This window comes from Apodemus sylvaticus, chromosome 14, assembly GCF_947179515.1.
Source record: "Apodemus sylvaticus chromosome 14, mApoSyl1.1, whole genome shotgun sequence".
NCBI lineage: Eukaryota > Metazoa > Chordata > Mammalia > Rodentia > Muridae > Apodemus > Apodemus sylvaticus.
Window position 1 is genome coordinate 52,082,767 of NC_067485.1, and position 15,473 is coordinate 52,098,239.

At 39.9% G+C, this 15,473-nt stretch overlaps 1 protein-coding gene across 1 annotated transcript; it reads left to right on the plus strand.

Annotated features, from left to right (window-relative positions):
- Nucleotides 1–64: 64 nt before the first annotated feature.
- On the plus strand, nt 65–3,234 carry Mrpl32 (mitochondrial ribosomal protein L32). The gene is made up of 3 exons (XM_052157446.1): nt 65–232; nt 1,892–2,073; nt 2,797–3,234. The coding sequence occupies exons 1-3, from the start codon at nt 106–108 to the stop codon at nt 3,049–3,051; spliced, it is 564 nt and encodes a 187-aa protein (XP_052013406.1). The 5' UTR covers nt 65–105; the 3' UTR covers nt 3,052–3,234.
- The last annotated feature ends 12,239 nt before the right edge of the window (nt 3,235–15,473 follow it).

Below are 15,473 nucleotides of genomic sequence, written 5' to 3' on the forward strand. Positions count from 1 at the left end.
CCTTGCGCATGCGCGAGAATGGTCTGCGCATGCTCTAATCGCGGAGGCGGGGAAGTGGGCGGACTTACGCATGCTCTCACGCTTCGTCCCGGTCTTGGGAGAATCATGGCTCCTTCGTTGCTGCTGCTGTCACTACCGTGGCCTGTGCGTCCTGGACCGCTCCATAGGTGCTGGGAACTGCTACAACGTCAACTTCAGCAGCGCTGGAATGGCTTTGCCAGTCCTCAGTGGGGTCCGTAAGGAGAGAGTTCGTGGAAAGAGGGTTGGCGAGGGCTTCCGGGTTGTAGGACAGAAAGCGCATGCTTTTTGTTTGGTTCGTTATTTGTTTGTTTATGGAGACTGTCTCCTTAGCCAGGGTGGTCTAGAACTCACTGTATAGACCAGGTTAGCTTCGAGCTCCTGGTATCTTTTTTTTAAGACTTATTTATGTATAAGTACACTATAGCTGTACAGATGGTTGTGAGACACCATGTAGTTGCTGGGATTTGAACTCAGGATCTTCGGAAGAGCAGTCAGTGCTCTTAACCACTGAGCCATCTCTCCAGCTCTTGAATTGCTTTGTTATTTCCAATGTATGCCAGAAGTGGTATTGCCCAGGCAGTCTGAACAGAAATATATTTTAGTATATCTCAAGCGCAGTAAAATAAATGTCTCCATGTGTTCCCTGAGATAATCATTTCAATACATTCGTTGTTTAATAGGCCGAGAAAGCTCCAAAATCGGTCCAGCAGTTCAGAGCTATTATAAACGACAGTTTTGTGTAGCAGTATTTCAGGTCATCTGAGAAAGAATGCCACTATAGAAAGCTTTTGCTCATTTTTTTTTTATTTTTGGTGGGGGTGAGACAGCATTCCTATCCATTGTCCAGTCAGCCCCTGAGCTGCTGATCTCCTGCCTCAGCCTGATTCTGGAGTTTCCGGGGTGTGCTTAGACAGTTTGTGTAGTGGTAAGAAGTCCCAAGAATTGAGCAAATGTTCGCAAGTCTGAAGAACAAAAGAAAGGGTAAAAAAGTGAGCAAAGTAATTTAGAAAAACAACAGTGAAACACTTGATAATCTCATAAATAAGAAATCTCCTTTTCTTAGAACACAGGTCAAGATTAAACATTAAGGAAGAATTTAGCCAGGCAGTGGTGGCTTTATCCCAGTACTTGGGAGGCAGGGGCAGGCGGATTTCTGAGTTCGAGGCCAGCCTGGTCTACAGAGTGAGTTCCAGGACAGCCAGGGCTACACGGAGAAACCCTGTCTTTAAAAACAAACAAACAAACAAACAAACAAATAAATAAGAATTTAATGGCTTTAGGAACCTGCCAGGTTTAAAGATAAAGGAGCTAACTGGATCAGGATAGTATGGTAGAGATGATGGTTGTTGTAGTCATCTCAGTGATGGTCAAAGAGAATGTAGGGAATCTCAAGATTAGGTTACTTATACACTATTTATTACTAAACTACAGTATCCCATATTCCATACGTAGTAAATGCTTAATAGACTGGTTGCTTTGGTAGGTTATAATAATAAAGCATTCCATTTGAATTATTTTAAATTGCCTTCTGTATGAGCTTTAGTATATTTTTATAACTGGGGATTATTATTAATGTTTGGTGGGTTTAACATTCAAAACTATTTATGTCAGGTCAGCCATATGGCTCAGTAGTAAAAGACCTTGTTGCTAAGTCTCAAGACCTGGCTCCTAGCTCCACGGCCAACATAATGTAAAGAGAGAATTAACTCTGAAAGATGTCCTTTGACCTTCACATGTGCACATATATGCACAAACACATATAATTTATAGGTTTCTATGTCTAGTGTCACTACACATGTTGACTGTTAAAGAAAATAGTGTATTCAGTTAGGAACTCAACGATGACTCAGATCTCTTTTTTGTTTTATAGCACCAGCATTATCAGTTGAGAGTCCATCCATCCTCACAGAACTACCACATGATACCAGTGAAAATAAAGACAGTTCCAGCCTTTTAGATGGTATCTTTTGGATGGCAGCTCCCAAAAACAGACGCACCATCGAAGTTAACCGATGTAGGAGAAGAAACCCTCGCAAGCTTATTAAAATTAAGGTAATGTGTGGGTGTAGGTGTATGCATGTGTGTGCACATACATGCTCTCTTCCTCAAGTCTAACACTGAATAACCTGGTATTATATTAGTGTAGCAGAGAAAATCAGCCTTATAATAGTCTTAGGATCTTGTTTGGCTCATCGTGGATTGATAAGTAATCTAATTTTTCCTTAATGTTTTAAGAAACTCTGAATGAATCATTCCCATTGTGTTGATAGGCTCCTTGTTGGTTATTTACTATTTGAAGTTAGAGGACTAATAGAGCTCTTAATTCAAAAGTCAAATGAGATCTTTACAAGCAATTCTTCTGAAAAAGCTCCAAACTTCTTTGCTATGCTTTTAATATTTAGTGTGGAATTCACTAGACTCAGAATGAAAATATTCTGCTCAAGCCAGAGGTTAGACAAAAGAATTTGAGAACAGTTTATCCATAGACTATACGAATAAAAATATACTAGATTGGTGAACTTGAGTTCTAGTCCTAATTTTCTTACTAATTTGAACTCAATGTCATTTATTTATTTATCTATTTATGTATTTATTTATTTATTTATTTATTTATTTATTTGGTTTTCCTATTAAAATAAATTGTTGAACTAGATAGTATATAGTCTCAGGTAGCATGAATTTTCTCAGAAAGCTGCAATGTCAGCATGTTAGAGTTTGTGCTGGTGATTATGTATTACATTGCCTGTTATTAATATGTTTTTCTTTGTTTTAAAGAATAATATAGACATTTGCCCAGAATGTGGTCACCTGAAGCAGAAACATGTCCTTTGTGGCTATTGCTATGAGAAAGTACGCCAGGAGACAACAAAAATCAGACAACAAATATGGGCTCAAGAAGGGGGTCCTTTCAAAGCTCCTTCTGTTGAGACTGTGGTACTGTACACAGGAGAGAAACCGTCAGAAAAGGATCAGGGCAAGAGGATTGTTGAAAGAAACATCAAGAGGCCATCTTGGTTCACCCAGAATTGAACTGAAAAATGTTAAAAGGATAATTTCATAGTTAGGCAGTTATTTAAAATCAGGAGTCTTCATTTTCATGTTGTGCCTGTTTTCAAATCATTAATGTATTTTAAAATGGATTTTGTTAGCTGTTGCTTTTAATTGAGGTAATTTAAAGGCTGTATCACGAATAAACTCAGCATACTTATATAATGGCTCAATGGATTAATTTGTGTATTTCTATAATGCTGTTGGGTTTCATTAAACAGTTGTGTCAATAAGAAAAGATTTAGAACAAGTATATGGTGTACTCATTTGTATTCAGGAGTTGAAGCAGGAGGATGTCTTGAATTTCAGGCCAGTGAGTCTACAAAGTGAGAGTCTGTCTCACGAAAAAATTTTTCTTTCTTTCTTGATAATTTAGAGCAATTTACTTTTTATGGAACATGGTGTGCTAATTTACTTAAATAATAGAAATAGTTTTCCCATTTTACATTCATCAAAATCACATTCCATTGGCATTGAAGATGCTTCTGAGATTGTTTGGAGAAAGTGTTTTGTTTTTTTTTAATGACATTAACAAATTTCTGTATATAGAGAAATATGCTATGGATATAGATTCTAGTTTCCCATTTCTTTTTAGTTTAGTTTATGTTGTAGTATTTTTTATTAACTTACAGCAATAAGATCTTTAACATTCTTTGATCTGTTTCAATTCTCTTTCCATTTTTGGGTCTTCCTATAGCTCAAGCCTTTCTAGCTTTTTTTCGTCACTCCTAGTCCAATCAAGATAGCTCATTGGCAGCTGGAGAGATGGCTCAGTAGGCAAGAGCACTTACTGCTCTTCCAAAGGTCCTGAGTTCAAATCCCAGCAACCACATGGTGGCTCACAACCATCCTTAATGAGGTCTGGCGCCCTCTTCTGGACTGTCTGGTGTGTCTGAAGACAGCTACAGTGTACTTACATATAATAAATCTTTTTAAAAAAATTTAGCTCATTGAAGGAAGGAAACTACAGTTAAGTGAACTACAACAACAACAAAAAATTAAACCACAATAAATAACATGGAATATATTTAAAACAAAATATATACCATGATAATTTCAGCACTTACTAATTGAAAATAATTTCAACTCTCAATGTTTTTTTTAAAGAGAAGGAATATTCATGTGACTCAGTTTTTACCATGTAAAGCATTACCTAGGAAGTACATTTGTATCATCGGACTAAAGGTCTTTGAAATGGGTCTTTTAAATGAAGGCGGTGTAATAAGGCCATCATGTGGGCATTCTACAGACAAAATTGCCAATTTCATGGAATATATGAAACTAAGGGAATCAAATCTTTTAAACCTAGAGAGCGTTCCAATAAACAGATCTTTGAAGAGGTTGACCCAATCCAAGAAGGAGAAAAAAAAATAGTTATGGGTTCTTGGACAGTTAAGGCAGTTCTCCACAAATGAGTGGTTGTTTTTATTTTGGACATGTGGTATATGTCCAGCTTTAGTTGAGTTTACAAGAAGTTAAATTCTTTGTTCATGAAAGCCAAGGGTCACTGGGTCATACATTTGTATATAGTCTGTTACTTTCTTGGTATCACGTATTGATTGATACTGACTGCAAAATGTACCCTAAGCAAATCTTTCATTTAGGCAGTTCATAAGGGTTGAGCCCGCACATGTGGGATTAATTCCCTTGGAGGAGTATTCAATTGTTAAAGGATCCTTTTAAAATACAAATTACTTTTTCATAATTTTTTTGTGTGGCAAACCTAAGATAAACCTTTTAAATACCCAGAATAGGGCCCTTAAAGTACCAGATGTGATTCCATCCTGTCATCTATTTTCAATATCCACCCCCACCTGCCTCTCTTATATGCAGTTGGTAACATTTTTTTTGTTTTTTTTTTTTGTTTCCACACCTTTTTATTGATGTGTGTGTGTGTGTGTGTGTGTGTGCACGAATTTCAATCATGCACCCCAATCCTACTCATGTCCCTGTCCCTTCATATTTGTCTTCCACCCTAGCAACCTATCAGTACTGGATTTTTATGGTGTTTCTTTCAGATTGGGTCTGCAAGACTGGCCTCTTCATGTGCTCCAACAATTCACAGATGGGGTAGAGGTTGGGGTGGGCCAACTAGAAGCCCTGGATCTGGGCCTGGATGATAGCTGAATTGCTTAGCCCGCCGCCAGCTTTCATGCCCTTACACTATTGAGGCCAACTCATACCTACACCATGAGGGCCAGCTCTCATGGCCTTAAGGCTGGCTCTCCTGGCCATTTCTACCAAGTTCCCTGCTCTACTGTACTTGCTAGTCCAGATATTGGTCACTCTCTCCAGTGCTGCAGCAGGCAGGGCCAGCTCTGGCATACTGCCCAAGCTTCTGGGTGTCTTCCACCTGCCAACAATGCTGGTGGCCATCGGGGGTCCTCTGAAGTTAATAACAAAGATTTGTCTCTCAATGGTTTTAAATCTGTGCCAAGGAATGCTACTGCCTATATGATTAGCATTGTTTGGTATATTAAAAGAATAGACTGTAACAATTCAGCTACAATTCTTAGGGAGCAGTATCATTTTAGGGGCTGTGTTATGAATAACAACTTCATCTATCTCTATGACAGAGTCTTTTCTGTTTTTCTTTACTGATTACCACAGCAAAGGGCATATGGATCAACCTGGTGTCCGTGGACACCGTAGTCCACACTTCATGGGGTATCTCTTCACTTCAGTGAAGGGCTCATAGCTCTCTGTGTTACCTGCCTATGTTTCTCATGTATCCCCATTGACCTGTGTATTCATTCATCTTTTCCAAGTTCATGAAGTCACTAGCGAGAGCTAAAGGTGCAGTTTAGAGGAGAATGTGAAGAAAACTAGAGGGCCAACATATTTGAGTCTCCTGCACCCAGGTAGTCAAACTCAGAGCTAGCTTTACAGTTTCTACCTTTGAACCACATCAGGATCTGCCATAATTCAGGTATACATCAGTATGTAGCCAAAATTATAGGGTAGAGCCTTCTCATGTAATAAACTATCAGGCCTAGCCAAACTATAGACATTTGCCTGCTTCTATCAAAGCCACCAGCCTGTGGCTAGGGGACAAGGTTACTGCAGGGGAAGAAAGCAGTCCGCAGTTGAATGAAGACCACCACCAGCAGAGAGAACTTGGTCAGGACTTCTCTTATTCCACCTCAGAGTCAGGTGATATTCTCCCAACCTCTTTTCCTCTCTCCATTCTTAGGTACTTGCAGACTGCTTAATTGTAAGTTCCTTGGCTTGGATGTTTTTGTTCTGTTTTGGTTTTTTGTTGTTTTGTTTTTTGTTTTTCAGAATAAATGGGCTCAGGATGATATACATACTGTTTCTCTAATACTAAGATTTTAGTGGTTATCAAGAAATACTTACCTTGATACTATTTGAATTCCATGGTTCTAATCAGGAGCAACTCCCTTTCTACTCCTGCATGATATTTGGCAATATCTGTAAATATTGTGGGTTGTTATAACTGTTGAGGTCAAGAGCTACTGGATTCTGTTGAGTGGAAGTCAGGGACAAGACTCTTCATTTTTGCCTCATCAATAAAATTACTTCTATTTTGAATTTTTAATGTGAGTTTTTTCTAGCAGGTCTCCCCCTGTGTCATCCTATCTTTTCCATAGCTTAAACCCAGTGATAACTTTTATGTTTGTGCCTACAAGTCTAATTTTCCTTTTGTCTCTAGGCTCAAATATACAAATAATACAAGTTGTCTATTAAAATATCAATCACTTAAACCTTCAACACATCACAGTCTTAACATTTCCAGTCTCTCTCTTAGATTTACTTCTCTGGTAGCCTAATATTTTGAGGTTAGAACATTTAAAGCACTGCTAGTCACACTCACACCTAAATCTGTACCCTACTTCACCACTTTGAAAAACAGTCAATTTACTTCAGCAAAACTCTAGGCATTACATCGGTTTTCTCTTTCCTTCTCAAGCACAACTATGAGCAATACGTTGACTCTATCTAATTTAGAGAGACAGCAGAGGTGAGGCGAGATGAAGAGAATGCACTGGGATGGACCAAGAAAGTACTTAAAAGAGATGGAATGTAGGCCTTGTTACTTGTACTGAGTCATGTACAGACCATGATGATGATGATGGCCAAGGATGTAGAGAATGAATGGAAATCGACATTTCAGAAATGGGACAAGCTAAGTTTGGTGATTATTTGGCCATGTAGAGTCCAGAAGGTACAAATGTCAGGCAGTGAGGCAGTCAGCACAATGCTGCTGCCAGCAGGCTAGGGAGCGCCTTCCCTTTCGGGGCCTACACTCAAATAAAAGTAGGTTCTTGGGTCAGGTCAGATGGCTCAGGTAGATAATCTGAGTTCAGAGAGCCACATGGTGAAAGGAAAGTACCAACTCTAAAATGTTCTCTTATAACTGAAACAAAAGTATCCTAAAGACATTTTAGCTGCTAGACTATTAAGATAATAGACACCAAGAAATTAAAATTTTTCCCAGTGATCTCTTGGTAGAAGAAGAAACACTGAAACCTGATGTCATAGGAATATCTTGTCTTCCAAAAGAGATATTTCACACAATGTTAACAAGTTATCAGACTGCCTTGCAGATTAAGAATGATCCCCAGATGACAGGCCACAACTTGACTGGTACTGCTAAGAATGCATATTCCTGACCCTCTATTTACCGTGAAGATGGACTGGATGGTCTCCCTGAATCTCTTGGGCCTCCTTCCTAATATGAATAATCCCACAGTGGATAAATCTCTATTCACTTTACTCTTAATTTGACTGTTTTAATTTACTTTTCAAGGATGGGTTGCTGAGCCAAGCTTCTTGAGTCATAAACTGTAAGCCCAAGTTCAGAAACACTCTAACACCCATACATGTGACTTGGAAAATACACATGTGTGATCTAAATAAATGAATAAGTTATAAATAAAATGAAATGAAGGCACATTCTTGGCTAAGCCACAGAAAAGAATTTTAGTGTGATGCTAGCTGCAGCAAAATTCTTAAGATCATTAAAAATAAGGGAAAATAAAGCCAATCATGGCAGTCTACTTTAATCTCAGCACTCGGGAGGCAGAGGCAGGGGGATCTCTGCAAGTCTGAAGCCAGCCTGATGTATAAAGTGAGATGAACTAGGACTGCATAGATAGAAACCCTATCTCTAACAAAACAAAATAAAAAAGAATTAGAGAAAACACAAATTTAAGCATAAATGAGAGATGTGCTATGGTGTCATATATAGATGATAGGTACATGAAAGATAGATTTCTCCCTATAATTTTTTATGTTATATTGATACGATATACAACAAAGCTTAAAGATAGACACAATTTAAAAATTAAAGTTTAAAAATTGAGTGAAAGGATTGGAGAGATGGCTCAGTGGTTAAGAGCCCCGACTGCTCTTCTGAAGGTTCTGAGTTCAAATCCCAGCAACCACATGGTGGCTCACAACCATCCGTAATGAGATCAGATGCCCTCTTCTGGGGTGTCTGAAGACAGCTACAGTGTACTTACATATAATAAATAAATAAATCTAAAAAAAAAAAAAGAAAAAAATTGAGTGAAAATATGTTAATTTTAGTTTATGTAATTTTTCTTTAAAATTTCTTAAATGGTCCCACCCATGCACATAGAGCAATACTAAACCCTTAGTGTTTTAAGTGGGGAATGGAAATGCATGTCTTTAATCACAGCACATGGGAAACAAGAATGCAGACTTCTGTGAGTTTGGGGATGGCCCATAGCAAGTTACAGACCAGTCAGGGCTATGTAATGACAACAGCAGAATCACACCTGAGAGCTGAGAACTTGATTGTTACTTGGTCCTGGAGGTTGTGTGGTTCACCAGTCAGACTGGACTCACAATGGCTATCTCTCACTGGGGGATTGTGGGGAGAGGTAGTTATTCAGTTGGTCCCTGATCCACAATGAAAGCTTGTAAATACTGATGCAGATACAGGCATACAGCACCTGATACATCAGCAGCAGCAGTGCAATTACAATCCTTATTTCTATAACTGGTCATGTTGTCTTAGTTGATATAATTCCCTTCCTCTACTATCTAGCCTATATTTCTTCCATTCTCAGAATGCACTTTAACATATCTTGGTGATTTACTTGGACTGGTGACCCGAAGTTCTGGGCTAGCTTATCACCTGACAGATTTCACATTCACTTTAATCACTGGACATGGAATACCAAGGGACAAGGTACACCAAGAGATCTCTTACACTCCAGTCACACTTCCTTAGCCAGAAAATCAGGTTCCATGGTTAAAAGAAATGCTGTTTGAATTAGTTTGGGGAAAGCATCACATGCTTTCCCCAAACTCAAGACCAGAATAAGCATTCCAGGAAGGACAAAATGGTGTCCTGTTAAATATGGAAGTTGTTCAGTGTAACCAATTTGTCACCAGGTCACTGGGATCTTATTCCCAGCTCAGTGTTGGCCTCTGATACTGGCAAATTTAACACCACTCAGCAGCATTCATAGCCAAGTCAGCCTTGGTAACTGGAAGTCCATGTTATAGAGTCCATGCACAACTTCCATCTCCACCACCATAGTCTTTTTGTTTGTGGGTCTATTGGGTAATAACAGGGATGGTCTGGAGAAGAGACTGTCCACAGAACAGGTCATCCTGTTGACTTGATATTAACTCCTCTTCTGGAGTCGTTTTTGATGAGCATTTACATGGTACACAAGCATCATCACCCACTGGGGAGATCTAGCCATGTAACTCTTACCCAAATGTTTTTCTCATTATTGTTCTAATCATTCTCCTTTCATGTTCCTGCCCATCGAGACAAATCATTGGCTACAGCCCAAGAATCAGTAAATAGTCACACATCTGGCCATTTCTCCTTTCAAGCAAAACATACAAGCATGTTCATTGCTCAAAATTTTGCACTGTGAAGATTTTCCTCCACTAAGGTCCTTCACACTTGTTCTAGAAAGGGGCTATAATACTTCTGTTGTCCACTTCTGGCTCATGCCAGAATACAGTATAGAGCCATCTGTAAAACGGGCCTAGTTTTCTCTTTCTCAATCAATTCATCTTAGAGCAGTGGGCAATGCTTGAGTCCAGAACGTACTGTAACATAGACAGGAACCATAGACATTTTGGCAACCTCTTTATATGACTTGCTTGTGCCATACCCCCAGGACCTGCTCAGGCCCAGCCTATATACCATTTCCATTTGATGATGCATTACTGCTGTGAGTGTCTAACTTTATGACTAGGTGAATCAGATAATATCCAGCTCATAATGGCCACTTCAGGTCGTATTACGACCTAGAGACCCATTTTAAATGTTCAGTTCTCACTGAGGACCAATAATAACACAAGAACAGCCTATCACAATAATAGTTGTCTACAGATGAGAGTATCACTTTGCTCCAAAGGCCTTCACTGTGACTCACATACAGGGGCCTACCATAGACTTCAACCAGCATCTCCCTCTGCCAGAGACACCCCTAATACCATAGAGACTGATAGACCTTACTGGTCAAGTAACAGAGCAGCCTAGATCTATTGATCAGCCTTATTTTGTTCCAGGTTGCACTCAAAACAGCAGCTTTTCCAGTCACTTGATATATGGACCCAAGTAAGAGATCCAAGAGAATGATATGCTGTCTCTGAAGTCCAAAAAATGCCCAATAAAGTGTGCTTCCTTTTTTGGCATTTGAAGGGGCCAGTTGCAACAACTTATCTTTCCCCATAAAAAGATTATATCCACATGCCCACTGGATTCCTAGAAATTTCACTGGGGTAGAAAGCTCTTGATTTTTGGTTGTATTATTTATCATATAATCCACATATATTTTATCAACCAGTCTAATGTAGTTTTTAACCTCTCCTTACTTAGTCCATTCAGTATATCTTCAGTATAATACCTTGTGGAAGAGACAACCGTCAATATGCCTTTGAAATAAATTATGAGCCGGGCAGTGGTGGTGCACGCCTGTAATCCCAGCACTCTGGGAGGCAGAGGCAGGCAGATTTTTGAGTTCGAGGCCATCCTGGTCTACAGAGTGAGTTCCAGGACAGCCAGGGCTACACAGAGAAACCCTATCTCGAAAAAAACAAAAACAAACAAACAAACAAAAGAAATAAATTATGACAGGGCTTGAAATTGATATACTTCAGGCTTTGCCAGTGGAAAACAAGTTGCTTCTGAGGGTCTTTATGGTTGGGTATAGAGAAAGAAGTATTTGCCAGGTCAATAGCTGCATACCAAATGATATCCTAATCTGCTCCAGCAAATAAATCACATTTAGTATATTTAGCAGTTACAATTGGAGTCATTACTTGGTTAATTTTCTACAGTCACCGCCATTTTCCATGATTCCATCTTCTGCACAGGTCAAGTAGAGGTGTGATGGAAAACAGTGCTCCTGGAATCTATTTTCCAGGATAAAGGCAACTTTGATGGTTTCCATTTGGCCTTTCCAACCATAATGACCTCTACTCTACAGCTCAAGGAACTAATGTAGCAATTCTTTTAACTTCTAAGTAAATCTCAATTATACATTTGGGGTCTGGGGAAATAAATAATCAGGGTCCCACTGTCCCAAATTCAATCCAGTTCTTAATCAGTTCTCAATTATTAATCAAGAAAATAACCTACAGACTTGCCTACCAGAAACCACATATCCTTCAAAGTATCACATAAACAGCTTTTTATATGCCCAGATTGTGAGCTCCCCAAAGACCATCAAGAGTCTAACTTGTATGCAAAAGCAAAGAATCTTTATTTAAGCTCAAACTCAGACCTCTAAAGCTCTCCAATGGAGTGAATGGGTGGGGAAGGCCCTGAGTTGGTAAATTCAAGTCTTTTTATCATGGTTATAAGTAGGGTAAGGGACTTTCCAACTTGGCAGTTACATGATTGGTTGACATTTAACGGTAATAAGCTTGGTGCAATTTTATTGTCTAGTAATGCTTTTTAACTGGCTATGAACAATGAGGGTCAGTTTGAGTAATCTTATGTGGAATGTTAGATTCTGTCCTGCTTGATACTAACTGGTTGTTATTAGGGTGACGACTAAGGGTGGAGTGGCTCTTTGAGCAAGTTATTGTTTTTCTAGTAAGTGAGCTGGAGAGATGCTCAGTTAGGATCACTGCTACTCTTCAGCAGGATCTGAGTTTGATTCCTGGTATCCATGCTGGGTGGCTCACAAGGACCTGTAACTTCAGCTCCCGGATCCTACATTCTCCTCTGGCCTTTCAGTGCATTTGTACACACGTGGCATTACACTGATTTTTCTTTTAAAGGATGATCATAAAGATGTAAGCTCACAAATAGGGAGAGGACAATAAATTGATATTAAAATAGCTAAAGATAGTACAAGATAACTTGGATCTGGACCTGTAACATGCTAAACATTGCACAATATGTTCTGATTAGCTAATTAGCCCAACAGGAAATTCAGTGGAAGGTGTATATAGCTTCTTCCTGAGAACTTTTGTTCACACTAAAAACTGATGTAAGTGAAACCATTTATTTTCCTCTACAGCATTATCTGCAAATTTATTTTTGGTCAATAGAACATAAACAATGAATGAAAAATACTGTTGCTTTTCTTTTATCAAGTTAGCATTGTTGTTTATTTGGTGAACAGTTTTCGGTACAGATATATGAAAGCAGAAATCTCTAAAACCCTTTGCTTTGTATCTAACCACATTTCACAAGACTGGTGCCATTGTAAAACAACTTTGTTAAAAGATGCCAAAATCAGTTTTTTAATCAGCTACACATTTTTACAAAGTAATTAAAACTATCCATATACTAAATACATAATTGGACTTCCTAGCAATTTACTTACTCACAAGGACAAATTACGTTTGATATAGAAAGCAAAATTGTCCTATAAATTATGAAAAGCCTGTTCCTTGTGCAGCTCTTTAATTGTAGCAGATAGGGATGCTACTTCCAATGCTCCTAATGCACTTGCTCCTGAATTATTAAAGTGTCTTCAACCTCAGTGCATTTGCCACTTGATCCTCTTCCTTAAGTGTCAAACCTGTATTACAGCAAGCTGGGCCCCAAGACATGACTAGCAAGATTTCAATTTATTATTATTATTGTTGTTGTTGTTGTTGTTTACAACACTCAAACATGTAATATGACACTTCTCATGCTCAAACTCCTCTGGTATCTGAGTGAAAAAAAAAAGTAAGAAAGGAAGGGCATGACTTTTCCTGGGTATGGTGGAAAAGAAATTTATTGTAGCTAAAAGGAAGAGCATAGCCAGAGTCAGGGACATCTGGGACAGTACGGAGTTAACATGACCCGAGCCTGGCCATTTGAGAAGAGGAGGAAGGGGAGAACTAGGAGACCAGAAGGGTAAAGAGTAGACCAAACTGGCCGGATTATATAGGAAAGGGCAGCTGCAGGGAGGGTAGTCCAGCTCCTGGCCTCCTGAATTCACAGTAGAGAGTGAGGTATGGCAGCTATATCCTGTAACAGGCAGGGACTGAGAGATGCTGGGAGAACCTAGTGATCCACTTTGCTATGTTAAACAGGCTCATTAGTGAGCCATTTGTCATGGGTTTGAGACTTCACCATACCTCAGATGAAATCTGAGAGAAAAAAAATCTGATTCTTTTTATTCTTTTACAGACATGGAGATGTGACTCAAAAGAACAACAACAAAATAAAACAAGAAGAAGAAAAGGTTTTTAGAGCCTGGAACTGAATACTTGAATATTCATTAGGTCATTAGGTTGCTCATAGCTGACCATGGGATATGCTACAAGAGGGCTCACTTAAAAAAAAAAAGCTAGTCAGACAATACTGTTCTGTAATCTGGTCTACCTCCATCTTTTCTGCTGTTGGGAAGCATATAAAACAGAAGTAGCTACCCCAGGCTTAGTCATAAAGGCACCCTGTGAATGTGACCTAAAATATCTTATGCAAGTGCCGGGCCATCTGATGGCCTATGAACCAGATGTTAATACATACCAGAGAATTGGGTGCAGAATGTAAATTTCTATTCTGCTCAGAGAGACTCTGACTCAAGAGACAAGAACACAGCTCTGATCTCAGCATACCACTGTTTCCTAGGGGCCTGCACTGCCCAGCCAGGAGAGTTCACTACCCGAGGCTGAGGATTAAATCATTGTCACCTCCTTGTTTGTGCCTCAAAAACTAGAGAGGGCTGGGCCAATACCCAGGGGAAAGATGGTTCAGGGGAAAGATGGTTTTGCTGTCTCGGGGATTTTCTGTTCAGTGTGGGATATGATATTTGCCAAACTTGTGAACATAATGAGCTGCCCAGAAAGATGTGGGCTAGTGAGGGAATTCCAGGCTAATCGAAGCTGCCTGTTAAATGTGTCCCAGATTAGTTCAAACCTGGCTGGGAAAAGGATAAAACAGGCAGTCGATTTTTAGGATCTCTCTCTCTCTCTCTCTCTCTCTCTCTCTCTCTCTCTCTCTCTCTCTCTCTCTCTCTCTCCCTCTCCAGTATGCTTCTTTGTGCTGTATACAGTGACTTGCAAAACTAAATGAAGTCGGGAGCTCCGTGGTCCTTAGTTCCTTTTCTATTCTCAGCACAAGTTACCCAACAGACATATTTATTTTAGGCCCATATGTCTAAAAATGAATAATAGTCACCCTGCTACAAATGGTTGACTTCACTGAGAGAATTCTGTTTCCTCCCTTTTTTGTTTTACTTATTTTTTTTTCCTCCACTAAATTGATTTTCTTGGATTTTGCAACGAGAACTCTCAAACGTGTGTTAGGAAAATGACGAAGGCTAAAATCAGATTCGTCTTTTTGAAAGCATGTCTTGAATAATGCATTCTCTTCTCTAGAGCCGTCCCTTTCTTCCCCATGTACCTAGAAGGAACTTTTTGAGTGCCTTTGAAGCTGTCTGAAATGCCCCCAAGGTGGGCTTTCCTCCTGTGTGCCCTGACCGCGATTGTGTGCCCTGCTTCCTGGCTCTGTTTCCTCATCAAGCCTCCTCTTGAAGAAGAGGGGGGAGGGAGGAAGGGGAGAAGGGAGAGGGGAGATGGGGGTGGGGGATGGGAGAGAGAGGGAAGGAAGAGAGGGGAAGGGAGAGAGGGAGGGGATGGGGGAGAGAGGGGATAGGGGAGAGAGGAAGGGGGAGGGGAGAGGGGGATGGGGGAGAGAGGGGATGGGAGGAGAGAGGAAGGGGGAGGGGGAGGGAAGAGAGGGAATGGGGGAGAGGGGGAGTAAGGGAGAGGGGAGAGGGGAGAGGGAGAAGGGAGGGGGAGAGGGAGAAGATCAGGCATGGCCAGGGCTAGGGAAGCAGGAGAACAAGAGGGAAAAGTAGAGATAGAGAAAAACAAGATAACAAAAGAGCATGCCATGAAGAATCACAGTGAGATAGCAAGAAACCAAAAGGATAGCAAGAGAGAGATTAGCAAGAGTAGCTGTAGCCAGGTTACAGGTAGGATGAATAGCCGTG